The sequence below is a fragment of the Equus caballus genome, chromosome 30 (assembly GCF_041296265.1).
Source record: "Equus caballus isolate H_3958 breed thoroughbred chromosome 30, TB-T2T, whole genome shotgun sequence".
Classification (NCBI taxonomy): domain Eukaryota; kingdom Metazoa; phylum Chordata; class Mammalia; order Perissodactyla; family Equidae; genus Equus; species Equus caballus.
Genome location: NC_091713.1, coordinates 13,229,654 through 13,246,058, shown reverse-complemented (window position 1 = coordinate 13,246,058; position 16,405 = coordinate 13,229,654). Strand labels below are relative to the sequence as shown.

General features: G+C 46.4%; 1 protein-coding gene across 2 annotated transcripts in view; it reads right to left on the bottom strand.

Moving 5' to 3' along the window:
* Positions 1-16,405, bottom strand: part of KIF26B (kinesin family member 26B) — a 441,074-nt gene that overhangs the window by 229,625 nt on the left and 195,044 nt on the right. For both annotated transcript variants that reach the window (XM_023632451.2, XM_023632452.2), the window contains one exon: positions 6,524-6,690. In XM_023632451.2, the coding sequence (XP_023488219.1) occupies positions 6,524-6,690 (167 nt within the window). The remainder of the gene's footprint in view (positions 1-6,523; positions 6,691-16,405) is intronic.

Here is a 16,405-nt window from a genome sequence, read left to right as displayed (position 1 = left end):
TAGGAAGCTTGACAGTAGCCCCACTTCCGTGGGAGCCATGGAACAGGCAGGCAGGGAGCTGGAGTCGGGGAGGGAGGAGATTAAGGCAGGGAGAGGATAGAATGAGACCCTGAGTAGGTACAGTATGATTCGATGAAAACAAAACAAGGACAGGAAAAACAATAATAATAATACAGAGAGTTCCACAAGATGAGCTCCTCAAAACTCTTAGGTTTTTTGAGAGGTTTCATTCTATCGTGATGGACATGGTGCTGGAAATGAAATTCCCATCTGCAAAACTGGAGACGGAAGCTCTGCTCGGTCTCTCCGTAGTGAGCTGGTAGGTAAGAGGCGGACCTTGGGCCCCCAGCTCCATTGCTCTCCTCCTAGATCACCTGAGACCAACTGTAGTGTGCTGAGGATCGTTTTTCTCTGGCACTAACTGCTGATGTGTTTCTAATGGGAGAGGTGAGCATCCTTAAAGGGAACTTAATCCGATGTAAGAACAAAAGAACCCTGAGCAGGTTCACACTCCTTCTCATCCTTCTTCGACTTAATAGACTCCTCGCACATCACCCAGTACTACTGTGGGGTGTTAGGAAAGCCTTTGCCTCAGAGCCAGGGGTTGGCCCTCTCAGCTCAGCTCAGCCCCTGACCCCAGAACCTGAGCTGGTTTGGGTCTAATGCCACAGCAGTCTCGGCCTCCAGGGGACCCGGGTCCAGTGAGCCCTGCACAGTCAGTGCTCGAGGGGCTTGGAGAAGGCTGTTAGGTAAGACCAGGCGCGGTCTGAAAACAACAGTTGGAGATCACATGAGAAGGCGAGATGGACAGAAATATAATAACATCTCTAAAAAAGAATGCGCTCAGGCCAAAGGCAAAGAGTTGGCGGCGCTGGTGAAGGAAACGAGGGACAGCTTGGCGAGTGAGAAAGAGAAAGCGAGCAAATGGGCCCACAAAATGAATCCGAGGGCAACCCGATACGGAGGTGAACTCCAAAATTTACCCAGAAAATTCCAAACCCAGGACAGATGCATCTTTAATCAACAGTGAAAAATTGGGTAAAGGTCAAAATCTTCAAGAAGAGAGTCGATAAATACAAAATAACCCTGTTACTGGAAAAACAGTGGAAGAGAGAGAGACGGAGAGAAGCTCTCACTAATGTGATTTGCCCAGTAATGAGCAAATGGACGGAGAATAAAGGATTTGGAGACAGTGAGTCATCTGAAGTAATCAAAACCTGTGAAAATAGATTTAAAGGCATTTATTGACATAAAGAAAATAAGGAAATTACAAAAAAATCAATGATAATCAGAAATGCCCTTTATAAAATTTTACTTGAAAACTTGATTTCAATTTGGTAAAAAATGATCATCTCACAAAGGTTGTGAACTAAACATAAGAGCTGCGAACAAAAAATATTACAATAAGAAGCGGTGTCTGAAGACAGAACCAAAAACGCACGTGCTTAGCAACCGCACAGAGACGGCAGCACGAGTCCTGCCAAACCTGAACCTGCCTTTGAAAAGCTCACGCGTTAGCTGGCAATTTTCACTACTTTTCAAACATTTGCTCTGAAGGTAGATTAAAATCCTCCAGAGGCTTATTTTCTGCATGAATTAAACCAACAACAACACGATTTTAAATGGTTATTCAGGCCATTTGGGAAAGAACATCGATGTGAAATGAGGTCGTCTGAGAGATGCGTTTTCTTTTACCAGGTTCAAGGCAATTCCATGCATAATGTAGAATCTGTCCACTCCTCTTCAAATAAAAATGAGGAATGCTGAGGATTCACCCAAGAGTTTTTATTGGGTTTTATGCACTTCATACTTTAAAACACAAAGCCCATAATTAAGTCAATCTTAACTATAGTCATCATTTTGTACATTACATCCTGGTACTCATTTCTCTTACAACTGGAAGTGTGCATCTCTTAACCATCTTCCTCCAATTCCCCTACAGTTAACACTGCCGTATGGTACATTTAAAAGTTGTTAGGAGAGTAGATCCTAAGAGTTCTCATCAAAAGGAAAAAAATCCTTTCTTTTCTTTTTCTGTTTTTTGCTATCTGTATGAGATAGATGATGGATGCTAACTAAAATTACTGTGGTAATCATTTCACTGTAAATGTAAGTCAAATCATTATGCTGTACACCTTAAACACACAGTGCTTTAATAAAATGAGAAGAAAAGATCATGACAAATTTAAAAACAAGCAAATCTTTATCCAAAGTGAACAGTCCATACATGGGAAAACCTAATTACACCTACTTCACCGCTTCATATTAACATGGGAATCCTGCAAAGGAGAGTCTTCATTTGAAAAGTTCAAAGCTGACACACGATCGTTAACCAACTTGGTGATCAATTATGCCAATCTCTGTTTTTGGTTATGATTTCTATTAATATTTTTAGTATTACTCTTACCATTTCACTGTTACTATTTTTTCTACACCAAAAAAAGTATTTTTCAAAAAACAGGGTACTGAAATTGGGAAGCAAAGGCAGTCTACCAAGACGCTGATATTTACAGAAATAAAGACATTCTGGCAAGAAGACAGAAAAGGACAAGTGTTTTGGGCTTCATGCCTCCCAAAGCAGCACTTCTCAAACTGTCTGTGGTGAAGGAGTCACTTTTTCTCTTATTTCTAATTATATTCAAAATACAAGCCCCATTTCTTTATTCATAGATTCAAAAGACATAAAATTACTCTGTTAACTAGCCACAGAAGTTTCTCAAAGCTTCCTCTGAATTTCCACGCGTATCACAGCCCAGTGAGAGTGTGGGGCCAGCAGTCGTCACGACCACACTGGGAGAGCCCTGGGCAAAAGCATCGCTGCTTACTCAGAAACTGAATTCTTATTTTATAGACGTCGAATCTGAAATGCAACAAGGTCCACCCAGACCTCTCCCCACAGCTCTGAAAAGTAAACATTTTAAAAGAAAGGCTCATATCAGAGAGACAAGTGGACATCTGCAACACTCAACAAATTGCAGGGCCCACTTATTTCAAACGTTGTTTTATAAGCATTGATCATCAGTTCACGATTATGGTGAAAAACGTCAGTAATAAAGAATCTTACTGTGCCTGTTTAGCATAGAGAAAAGCAACAAGAGTTCTCAAGTGAGAGGAAATGAGGATCCACTCCCCACTCGGCCCCTTCCTGGCTGTGCAGCTTTGGGTCAGTAACTTAACCTCAGGACACCTCTTTGTTGATCTATAAAACAGAGGAAATGACAGGATGGACCCCACAGGGTTACTCTGAGGATGAAGGGAGATTTTGCAAATTAAGAACTTGGTACAGTGAGTGATGGATACTGAGTGTTCAGTAAACATCAGCCATGTTGGCCACAGATTTGGCAAGTGGCGCCCCTCCCATGTGAAATGAATTGATGCCCAGCACAGCTTCCTGAGAGCAGGCACCCTTGTGTCCTCACTCGGAGCTGCAGGGGGTTCCAGTCCTGCAGACTCGGAGTGTGGCGTTTCCATCGCACAGTCAAGCAGAAAAAGGAGAAAAGAAGTGAGCACAGATTTGAGGCGTAGGAGCTTGACTCTGCCCCCAAATCGCTATGTGCAAACACACTCCTGTTTTCGATATAAAACCATAACCACTAAAGCATTTCCAGTTTTAGGACCAGCCACGGGTCCGGATTTCACCCCTATCAAAAGCCGCTGTCCCCTAACCTTCCATAGCTGTGCTTCAGCTGAAATGGAAAACCCCTGGACCTTGAACTCAGTTACTGTCTGACAACATAAGCTGGGCTGGTTTTCACTTATCACGTGGACTTTGGGGATCCAAAGAGGTGAGATACATCCCTGGTTCTGTCTCTTACCGTTGTGGACCTTGAGAAAGTCCCTCAGTCTTCTGCTTTAGCTTCCCATCTGTGACAGGGAGGGGGTTAATACGCTGCCCCCCTCTTTGGGAGGTGTGGAAGCCCAAGCACTATTGACAAGAGCAACGGGGCAAACAGAGTAATGGGAGTGGGGGGGATAGATAGATAGATAGATAGATATAGATACAGATGTAGATATAAAGAATCATTCGTTTTCACGTGGTACTTTTCCCCACACTGTACACTGTAAACCCTTTAAACACAAACCATGTACTTTTAATGCCTTCAACCCTTAAGCTCCAAGTGCTATCAGCATTCACCACCAAGAGGGTCACAAGAAGGACTTAGGCTGCCCTTTGGATCCTTCCAGCTGTTGGAAAGCTCGCACCACAAGCCCTTGCAGTTCTGAACTCATGAGTTCCAGCCTCTGTTTGTCGCTAACATCATGTGCAGGGCCTCCCCCAACCAACATCATTGGCCCATCCATTTTGGGTTCACCTCAGTGTTTCCATCCTATCTCTTGGCTGTATGAGCAAGAGTCTCGAAGGCCATCTTTGCAGCCATTGGCCATTTCTTGCCCTGATGTTCATTTGCTCATTAGCAACTCCTCCTCTGAGGGATGGGAGAGCTGGCCCCAGCACACCGTTTGTCCAGCACTTTGGCCTCCCCAGCCTCTCTTGTGCCTTCCCTGTCTCTGAAACGCTGCTGGTTTCCTTGCAGCAGGAAACACTTGTTCTCCCTAAACATGGTCCATCAGGAGCCCTCACCTCCTATTTCTTCCTGCTTCCAATCCTTCTTCTGGAGGTTTTTGTGAGTCATTCGATCTGTAAAAATCTCTGGATGGACTCTGAACGGAAGGCTTTTCACATTCAAAGTGTGTCAGGTCAGGAAGGCGCACTGAGGACTGCCCTCTGAGCACTGCAGGCTCTCTGCAGCATCGAGGCCGGCAGCCCTCCAGTGTGAGCTTGATCTCCTCTGTGACGGGGACCTCACTCTGTCCCGAGCAGTTTGGATTGTGAGCAAGTTCTCCTTCATTCTGAGCTTCCATCAGTAGATTTTATTCAGCCTTTGCCCACATACTCGGGTGTTCTATAGAGCCAACCAAATCCCTCTTCTACACGATGGCCCAAGGGGCAGAGAAGGGCTCTCTTCTCCAGAGTAAACCCGCCATGTCATGGCTTCCTAGCTCCTCGATGCTTTGGTCACCCTCCTCTGGACACGCTCTAATAACTACCTGAGTCCTGGATATTCCGTGCCTGTGGCATTTCCTCATGTTCTGTTTCATCTCTTTATCCCCTCCCTGAACGGCATGCACATGACCTCCCAGTGAGCTTGCAACACAGAAATTCACGTACAGACAGAGCTAACGTGACAGCCCTCACTGTCGGGTGGCCAGCACACCCACATTTCCTGTTACTTCCCATATATCCAAATTGAACCAGTTGTTCATAGGACAATACATACGGCACGAAGGTACAATCAGAACATCAGGGCCAGTCTTGCTAGAAGCCCCATGTGCTGCCTTTGCTGTGTCTCAGTCCAGAATATTAGCCCTCTGCTCCTCCTCTGACTGGCTCCCTTCCTAATCAGAGCCCCTTCCCCACATCTGTGCTTTGGATGTTACCATTCCTGAGGATGACAAGAAGGGCCATGCAATATTCCTTCTTGCTGACATCCTAGCTAAGCCCACATGGAATTACATTTGTACAGGCCTTATCATTTCCAGTCATCTTATCATAATCTTCAGAGCAGCCCTGAGGACCGGGCGTCATCCTCACTTGACAGAGGGGAGACTGAGGCAGACCCAGAACCTGAACCCAAGGGGGTCTTCCGATATCGTATCTGGTGCTACTGATTCCACAGCCTGCTTACTCCGGAGCCTGTGAGTCTTGCGTAGAAACATTTCCTAAGGTTGACTTCCAAGTATCAAATACAGAATGAGTGACAGAGCAAAAAGCAGAGGAATCTGGTTTCTATTCCCGGCTTTGCTATGAACTAACTCAGAGCTGAACTCGCCTGGTCCTCAATTTCCTCGTTCACAAAATGAGGAGAGCAAACGAGACGACCCGTGAAGCGCCTTCCTGCCCAGCTGTCCTTTGTGTCTGCCCTGTCTCTGCCGTGTGGCTAAAATTACACAGAAAACATTACTGAAATACCTTTCTTTTTTGTTTCTCATATTTTTAAAGTGTCTAAGATTAGCTGAATAGTATTTATTAATGATCCAGCTAGTCTGTCAGGAAGGAACAAATTGCCATCTCTGCGATAGTTAATTTTCAAGCAGCTCGTTTTCGGTAATGGAGAGATAAATCTGGAAATACCAGCCATAGGCTCTGCCCACAAAAGTCCTCACCCCATGGAGGACCAGCTTTAGAGCCCCGTATCCTTAGAGCAGCGGATCTCCTCTCAGGCGACATTTGGCAATGTCTGGAGACGTTTTTGGTTGTCACACCTGGGGAAGGTGCCATGGGATCTAGTGGGTAGAGGCCAGGGATGCTGCTAAACATACCATAATGCTCAGGATAGTCCCCACAACAAAGAGTTATCTGGCCCAAGATGTCAGCAGTGGGAGTTTAAGAAACCCTGTCTTAAAGAGTAAAGTCAAAGGATGGCCCTAAACCCTTCCTAGTGTTTTCGCTAAGCTGGTCCACGTGAGAGGCTGACCAGATGGGCTCACCTGAAAGGACCGTGGGTCTGGACCCCGCTCTTACCTTGCGAAGAAGGAAGCAGCCACCGAGGGGCCTGTGGAAGTCTCGCTGGCGGCACAGGAGCCCTGGGAGGCGGGGACGCCGCAGGCGGAAGGCTTGTCTGCATTGTAGCGATTCAGCGCTGCTTCTGTCAGGCCTTCCCGGCCAGACTCCATCATCAGCTGGGAGATCTGACAAGGAAAATGGATACTGAGCTCATTACCTGTGGTTCCCTGCATTTCCTGATCACCACTGACAGCATCTCGCTCTTGGGGTGAGGGGGCCAGAGAGGGGAGACAGGGAGGGAGGCTGAGAGGGAACACGTCCCCCACGTGCGTTCAGTTACATGTTACGTGTACACAGTACATGTGGGTGCTTAGGGCTTCTCTAAGGCTATTTTCCAGCATTTTAGCTAGGAGACCTCCTCATTTTCATTAAAAATAATGGAATAAAATTACCCCCTGACATTGTAAGTTTCAATTACGTCTGTGTCTCCCCTCTCTTTGGCGAGGAAAAACATGGGTCATTATACACACTGTTTGCAGCCCAAGACCAGACCAGTAACATCAACTGGTGCTGCTTTCTTACCAGGAATGGTCCCGAACGCTCTCAAGTAGACAAGTAAGGCAAAGGTATCACTTCATGAAGGCAAAGGGAACCTCTGAGGAAGAACATAGGGAATTAACCACGACACTGTCTGTCGTAGTGGTTTGCTGTGGGCAGTCAGCACACAGATGACTTAGAGACGCTCACAAAGCAGATGCAGCCACCATGAGTTACCAACGGCTTGGTTTCTTTTTTTTGAGGGTTTACGTCATTTCAACAGACTTAACTTTCCCAGTGGTTCTTTAAGATAAATGGCTCCCATTTTATTTGCAAAGATTGCCTTTATAATGGAAGTTCCAGCGCATGGGGCTGGATCCATTTTGCCTAAATCCACATAACACAATGTGAAAAACAGCACTTCTGGGCAAAAGAAGAATCTCGCGTACAAATATACTTTCGGAAAGTGCTAATCCTGTGACAAATGCAATAATTTGCAGACAAGTCTGAGTGTGCTATTTTGAAAGCCTGTTACTTTAAAACTTCAGTTTCCTTGCAAAAAGGAAAAACTATTTAAAAAAAAAAAGGAAACTTTTTTTTAAAAAAAAGGAGTCTCCAGCCAGCTCAGATCCCTTAAATGCTGAGTGGGAAATATATGTAATTGCCTAGAAAACACAGTGCTGTAAAGCAAAGATCAGGAACAGTTTCCACTTTGTACCGGATCAGGCCGCTCTGCAGTGAAAGAGCCCCATTTGCTAACCTTTGAACATCAAAACATTTGTACTTTTCATTATTAGCAGAACAGCCATTTCTCTGAGCCCGGCTTACTTGAAACTTTGCTTAAATTCATGCTCTTACTTGCAAAGACTTGGTATTATTCAGCTGAAATTCCACCAACACGTAATTTCTTATTCTCATTCATTCAACGCATGGTAAGGAAACCCCACCCTCATAAGAGAAACAGGAGAAGAGGCAGCAAAAGCAGCCAATGGCCTGGAGCACGACATTCCCTGCCCTCAGCCAGGGCTGCTGGCCACGCAAAGGTCCCGGTCACCTCTCCTTGGGCCTCCTCTGCTGCCTGTGGGGTGTGGGCTCCCCTCAACCAGAGGAATGAGGCAGGCTGGAGGGGGCTGCTCAAACAACTGAGGACGGAGGGTATGGCCACGCACACTGCTGTCAGCACTAAATAGCATTTATGAAGGCCCCGTGGTACACGATGCCGTCCTGGATCACATCCACAACAAAACCCCAAAACTCATAGCAGCATTTCTTTCATCAAGTAGCTCAATGTAAGACACGCACTGATTTTAGTACAGAAGGACGTCTGAAGAAAGTCAGCAAACCAGGAGGTGTGTCGTGCAATGTGTTACAACTTATACACAGGCAGGTCCACTAATGCGGCTACCGTCTGATCTGTTTGTGTAGCTTCCCTTCCATTACTGTATTTCTAATGCAAAGTTTGGAGGGAAGGGAATGCAATTCTTTTGCCTCACCGTGGATGTACTGTCATTGCAGGTGCCCTGCAAACCCAGAGAAACCCCTGAGACATGTGGCAAATGGCAAGATGCCTTACACAGAGGCACAGGTTTCTGATGGGTCTAGGTTCCCCAGTCTGGCCCAGGTGAACACGAGCATCCTGTGGGCTCAGGGCTTTCAAAAATGTCACTTAGCAAATGAATGGCAATACATTGGCCTCCTTAAAAGAGAGCTATTGGCCATCTTGTGCCCAGCAAGACTGGATCTCTTACTTTTAAACGATTGGGGATTACTGGACATGGGACACTTGATTCCCAAGCCTACACATAGAATTATTCGATCCTCAATTGTTCTTAGGAATTTGAATCCAGAATGTCTTAAGAGCCAGAAGGGATCATCAAAATTATCCTCTTCAGGGCCGGCCCAGTGGGGCAGCGGTTAAGTGCGCACGTTCCGCTTCTCAGCAGCCTGGGGTTCGCCAGTTTGGATCTCGGTGTGGACATGGCACCACTTGGCAAGCCATGCTGTGGTAGGCGTCCCACATAGAAAGTAGAAGAAGATGGGGATGGATGTTAGCTCAGGGCCAGTCTTCCTCAGCAAAAAGAGGAGGATTGGCAGCAGTTAGCTCAGGGCTAATCTTCCTCAAAAAATAAAAAATAAAAGATTATCCTCTTCTAAACTCTTTTTCTTAAATAAGGAAACTGAGGAGAGAGAAGCGATCAGCCCATCGGCCAGGGCCAGCCCCTCCTCCTTCCTGCTACCCCTTCTTCTTCCCTCCCTTCCTCCTAATTAAAAAATATTATAACCAAATGGGGAAAAAATCAAATAATAATAAAAACATAGGTGCATCTACTACCATAATCCACAAATGTTAATGTTTTATTTCTTTTAGAAGATATTATTTACAAGAAACCAAACATTACATAAAATTGAAATTGCCTGTATTGCACGTCCTCCTCCCAGTCCTCTCCCGGGCACAGCCAGTGTCATGATTCTGACGGAGCCAGTCTGTGTTCTTGCTCTTCACGCTGTGCCTTCCATCACACGCACGCCTTCCTAACAGCCTGGCTGAGCTTGCTCTTCTTTTGAGAATTCGTTTCTTTTGAGCATTCTCTAGGTTTTGTTCTGCTTGTTCCACAACGGGAAGAGGGCGTCCCCCCAAATGCCCACTCCTGTAGGCTCTGACCACCTGAAAGTTTACGTTCTCATTTGTATTTACACCCAGCAGCCTCTTCAGGGATTACAAACTTTTAGAAATAATATACAAATAGCTGTAGCAACTGCTAATTTACTTCAGCCTCACTCACTGCACTCCAGGGCTCTAGCCCTGCTCAAGTCCCTCAAACACACCTCCTGCTCCTCCTGCCACAGGGCCTTTGCACACGCCTTCACTCTCTATCAGGAATGCTTCTACTTTTCCTTCAGATCCAAGCTCAAGAATCACTTCCTCAGAAAAGCCTTCTTCCAGCCTCTGCTGGATGCTTTTGCAGAACTGCAGGCTTCTCCTTCAGTATCTTTACTTTGGTTCATATTATACATCTAATAGTAGGTCATCATCTCTTACTACACAAAACCTCCAGGACAGCAGGTCTAGCACTACCATTGTATCCCCAGAGATCAACACAATGCCCGGCATGCAGAGATGTTCAAAACATGTTTGTGGAATAAATCTGGGCTCTTCTTATTTTCTACTGCTCACATTTATCTAACTAAATCTTCTTTTCTTAAGTCCTTTATGTAAGAAGACTTAGATCTTTTAAAATCTCATCATATTTCCATTTTGTTGGACTATTGGGGTTAAAGTATTCCCCTCGCCCCATCACCACCAAAGTGTAGTGTTTTGGCTCCACTGTGTGCTAGTGTAGGGATGAGGAGCTACCTCTTTTTCAGACCCCTAATTCACTTGTGCACTTATTTGTACGCACAACCGTGTATCAGGTACTTAGTACGAGCTGGCACTGTGGAGGCATACGCACAAACATTTCTTACAGTCCCCTGCATCTTCAACATTTACTTTTCTCCCTTGCAAGTTGCCTACAACTCGCTGGCAGTCAGTATCCTGTACAAAGATAATCTACAAGATAGTTGACCTAAAGCAACTTCTATCTGTTGTGTCTGTTCAGGCAAATCTTTCTAATTCTGGAAACCAGAGGAACTAGGCTTGCTCTCAGTAGAAGCCGCCACAGCTGCTCTAATTGAACAAGTAGAATCGTTGCCATCCTAGACCATTCTGAGAGAGAGGGAGCCGCCTTGTCAGATCAGCTATTATTTCTCATACATACCCCAGGGCGCAGCCTGCAGGATGCTGGGTGTGGATGGACCTCTTCTTACCAAGGTACCATCGTTTGTTACCAAGAATTTACTCTCCTCAACCCTGCCAACTACCCATAAGACAATACCGTAGGACGCAACTGAATTGTTCCACCGTACAGGAAACAAAATAATTGCCTACTGGAGGAAATTTGGCTATGAAAGCACTGCTTCCATCCAAATGCTCTCTGTGGCTCTCTGAAACTGTGATAGCTTGTCACTGAATTGGTTATATATTAAGCAGAGAAGGCTAAAGATCTATACCTATGATAATTACATCATCGTTAACAGAATGAAGGATGCCTTCATCTCTGTCTAACTCTTTGCTGTTAATAAACCTCCTCTTCCTCAGACCAGCCTCATCTGAAGCAATCAACACTAAGTTCAATAGACAGAGGGGCTCTTATGCCCATTTCACAGATGAGCAAACGCAGGCTCAGAGGAGTCAGGTGACTTGTCCAAGGCCATTCAGCCATGATGTAGGGAAGTTCAGATGGAAATATTGGCCAGTGACTCCATTCTTCATTCTTTTCTTCCCCTTCTTACACGATCTCTCCTCATTTACTGAGGCTTACTGAATAACCTGAGCACCAGACTTGGGATTCTAGAAAGGAAACTTTGCTTAGTCACTGACCTCAAGAGATTTGAAAGAAAACCAGACAGAAAAACTTGTAGTCAGCTAAAGACACATGTTCTCTCTCCCTCTCCAAAATAAAGGGGGTATGTGTGCAGAGAAACACTATTCTGTGATTTGGTAATGGGGAGCTTCCAGAATGGGGTTTTGCCAAGTCTTTAGCTCAAAGAGGCCCTCGGGGGACTAGAAGGAAGGAGGGTGTCCGTGTTCACCCGCTCAGTTTCATGGGATGAGCAGCACAGGCCCTGGGCGTGGAGGCCGGAGGGGGAGGTGGTGCCAAACCTGGGTCACTTCCAACAAGCCTCTCAAGGAAAGAGACCCGGACCCACCGGCTGCAGCCCTTGGTCACATCAACACGAATGACAGAGGGCGCTGCCTCACACGCCTCGGCCTCGCTGTGAATTTCCTCCTTCCTCAGCCTTCCTGTGTCAGAGCTGTCTCAGGAGTGACCCGGGGCAGACGCCACACTCCTTTAGGGATCTGAGGGTTTTCGTCCTATGATTGTTCTTGTGATGAAACTAACACCTGCCCCCACCCCACCTTCTCTAGTTGCCCCCAACGCGTGGTGGCATACCACCCACTCAGTAGCACTCATTCTTCCCTTGAGGTCTGAATTTTATCTCAGGGCAGCGGCCTTTCCTACCAGTGGGTGGCCCCGCCACACTTCAAAAGCAAGTGTGCCCCTCACATTTCAAAAGCAAGTCTCTCTCGTTGGGTCAGCCTTTTGCTGCTATTAGGCTCTGTTCTGAACGTTAAATCTGCCTGAAGCCTTGGCTGATCCAAAAGGGGAGGAGACGAGACCCCAGCCCCTTCTCCAGCCTCTCAGTAGCCCCCACCTCTGGTTCCCAGGCCAGGCGAGCAGCACCTGAGATGAGGCTAGTGGACGGGCTGTAGTGGGTTCCCACAGAGCCCTCACCGCATTCCTGCAGACAGTCCCTGCAGACACTGGATTCTCAGATAATTTACCCCTTTTCCCCATGAGGAAACTGATGGTTAGAAAGACTGGGCTACTTGCCCAAGGGAAAGCAGCTAGCGAGTGGAGGAGCCGCGGCTGGAACCCCGATTTGTTGACTCTGAGCCGTCTTCATTCTGCACTCCACCCCTCAGGTCCACCCCCTCCCATGAACGCTCCCCTCAGGACCACTTCCTGTCTCGAGGCTGCTCTCACGGCCGGCCCCATGTCGGCAGCAGGCCACTATCAGAGAAAATGCCCAAGATGGCAGGAGTCCCTGGAAACTTCAGCTTCACTGTGTAATTCTGAACCAAGAGCCGTAGTTTAAAAGGACTATGGTTTAGCCCTGCTTTTCACTGTCCTGAGTTAATTTTTTCTCACAGGATCCTGTGAAGGGTACACAATTCTTCCTGAGAAAACTCAGATTCAAAAATCTCAAACTATCCATCTAACACATCTGAAAAACTTAAAGTTCTGGAGGAGAGGATTCATTATCTTGCTTATGTGTATGTGCCATTCTAATAGTCTAGAAGCAGCAGCTGAAAATTTCCTAGGGGTCCTCATGACAAACTTTGGGGAGACGAGATTTTCACCACAGGATTTTGTTTGGTTTAGTCCTGATTAAAACCTGCTTGGAGCTCTCCATCTCAGCTACATGGGACCGTCTCACTCAAGTAACAGTATCTGTTACTTTGAAAACACCACACAACATCATTCAGGCGGCGGTAAATTAAACACGGGCGGCAGTAAAGGGAACCAGGCTGCAGGGAGAGGGTGCACGTGTGTGTTCACACACGTGTGTGCTGGTACATGTAGGGTCCCCAGTGTGCGTGAGGATCTCAGCTATCATTCATGTGCACGGGGAGCTGCTTTTCTCAGACTCATACGTAAAGCTGCTCTCTATATTGTAACCTTGGGCAAGATTCATGTCTTTCAACCACATTTAAATTTTTGCATTGATGCCTTAGTATAGGGAGTGCTATACTTTTCCCGAAAGAAATAGTGAATCTTAAATTTGGTTAGGATCTTCACCACAAAATCAAGACAAAAGATGTCTGGCTCTTAGAAACCAAGGTTGCTTCCACATCACAAATGGAAATCTGTAAGTCGTTGACCTTTAACTTCTCCACTGACAGGAACGACTGAGAGCTTCCAGTGTGTCAGCATGGGGTTCATCTCAGGCGGCATTATTGACCCGGGGAGCCACCTGCCCTGACTCTGCCGAGACAGCAGGAACACCAACAGTATCCATTTCCTGCGTCGAGACATCCACGGACAGCAAATGCATCCTACTCAGTCTTTAACTACATTAAATGACATTATGACCCCAAATCCCAGAAAACAACATTTAATAGCATTTTCTCTTAGGCAATTAATATCTCACTGTTTGGAGACGTCTCTTTTATTGTTATTTATTACTTACACTGTAACTTAATGTTTTTATGGCTTTGCAAACAGTGGGTCCTCAATAAATATTTTTGATCCGTGTTAGCACAAATTAACTCACAATTATCTTGAAAAAGATCAGGCACAGCTAATGTTTAACTCTTGGTATTGTCTTAGGATGCTTCTATGCTGCTATGTTGTACTCCTAGGGAATTAGGACACCAGAATACACTTTCAAAAAGCCTATGCAAAATATAAGTTAGGAAACCAAACCTAGAAAGGAAAAGATCAAAAAATGCATCCCCAAACCAAACATAACCAAGTTTAGCTGATCATGCAGATGCTGCATTTCAGCCATTGGGAAACAGAAAGCTGATGGTGGTGCCCAGAAAGGCGTCCTCCTCCAGCCGTCACAATGCAGTGACACAGGCCCACAGTAACTTGGGTGGTTTTTGCTCATATCAGAGAAAGAGGGGGAGAGAAAAATGTACATCCCTTTGTATATGAATCTTAGCCTTTGCTGTAGGAATCTGTGTCAGTCCCCACTTCGAGTCACTTCTGGGGCTGACTATATAACAGCATCTGGCAGAGGGACCCCCAGAACAGGCTCCCCCAGGGAGCGGCTGCACTTTGTAACCCCAAGGACAGAGCAGTGCGGAGGACTCATGCCTTTCTTCGGTGCCACTCCTTCTGGGGACCGCAATGCTTTGTTGTATGAGTTATGTTCATTTTACCCTGGCAGCCAGGGAAACAGAAGAAACGCCCCACCGCAGAGGGAAGCACTGATGTCTCGGAAGCCAGAACAACCTGCTTCTGCAGTGTCTGCATGTCAGCATCGCCTGGACCAGATGCCCTCATCCTAAGTTGTTCCACTGGCTCTTTTCTCACCGTGCTTTCTGCCCTCAAGGGATCGGGCAAACAACTCCATTTCAACTTTAATTTCACCCTGCAGGTCTCTTCTGTACCCAGAAACCAGAGCTATCCAGAACCGGAGTGATGCTTTTCAAAGGCGAGCTCTGCATTCTGTGCATGGAGGCACCACCTTTCTAAGCAGGATTGAGACGGGGAAAAGCTGACAGTGGCTAGACAAGTTTTTGTTCAGAAATCTCAGTAGACACTGCAGCAAGTTAACTGTGGCTGGGCTCTTTTTGCAAAAATAAAATCTACTGAAAACTAGGGCCATAAAATGATTTTCCCCTACCTGATCAAAAGAGTTTTTATTAAAAAAACACACACACACAACACAGAAGGACAAATACTGTATGATTCTGCTTATACGAGGCTCCTAGACTAGTCAAATTCATAGAGACAGAATGGTGTAGGATGGTGGGTGCTGGGGCTGGGGGAGGGGATTGCAGAGTTGTTTCAGGGGTGCAGAGCTTCATTTTGGGAAGATGAGAAACATCTGGAGAGGGATGGTGGCGATGGCTGCACAACATGTGAATGCAGTTAATGCCACCGAACCGCACACTTAAAAATGGTTAAAATGATAAATCTTATTTTACATGTATTTTGCCACAATTAGAAAAGAAAAAACTCAGAACAAAGACCACTAAGAGACTGCTGACTAAAGAGACAGCTCAAGAACCGCATCACTGCGAGGACTAAGAACACAGCACTTGAACAGAAACCGAAGCCTTAAGGACGGCGCTCCTCTCATTTTAAGATGCAGCTCCAAACCTGTGACAACAACTCCAAGGTCAAATGCAGTTATATGGAGGTCCCTGGAAGTTCTGAGCTCTTGATGCAATGCCCGGCACATAGTAGGAACTCTAGATATTTCCTGAATGTTCTAGATATCACTTGAATAAACAGCTCAAGGCTTAGGAATCCTGATGTGCAGGCCTTTCTCCTGGAGTAGAGCAGTGGTGGTGACACCTGCCCTCTGTGGGGTTCTCTCCTGAGGCACGAAATATTCTCTGCCCAGAAACATCAGGTGGTAAATTTCAGGTTATATTTTCCTACAATTAAAAAAAAAAAGGAACAAAGCAAAACCCCTAACAATACCAAAGAATTAATTCCCCCTAGTTTGCCCCAGTGGCCATGACCCTGCCTTGTCATTTTAGAGAGGGTGGTCATATGGACTGTCAACGCCAGGGCCCGAGTCAGAGAACTGGCCGAGAACGGGGCGTTTCTGTCTCCAGGGACTCCGATGGCGTGTTTTGCAGACTGGTCTCAGTGACAAGACCCCCCAGCCTATGCTGGCCACCTGCAGATGGGGGTCAGCCTGAACCCCCAACTGAGGGAGGAACGGGGGGGAGGGACACAAGGAGAGCAGCAAAGTCGGGCAGGAGACGGGGCTGAGGAAAGCCCCACCTGAACTCAGATCTCCGATCACACCTCATCTGATCTCTTTCCGCTTGCCCAAGTAAAACACCATCCTCATCTTCCCTCCTGCCTGCCGGGTCACACCCCAACAGTCGGTTAACCTTCTTCCCACAATGTGGAGTTCCAGAACTGCCTGGGTTCCGATCCTTTCTTACGCTGTTTACTTTTAGGCATTTAAATATGACAATTACTTTCCTAGGGCTCTTGGCATGCTGTCCCCAGGGCACAGGCAGTTCCCACCTAATTGCAAGCTGCCCCCAGGCCTGGCCAGTCCTTA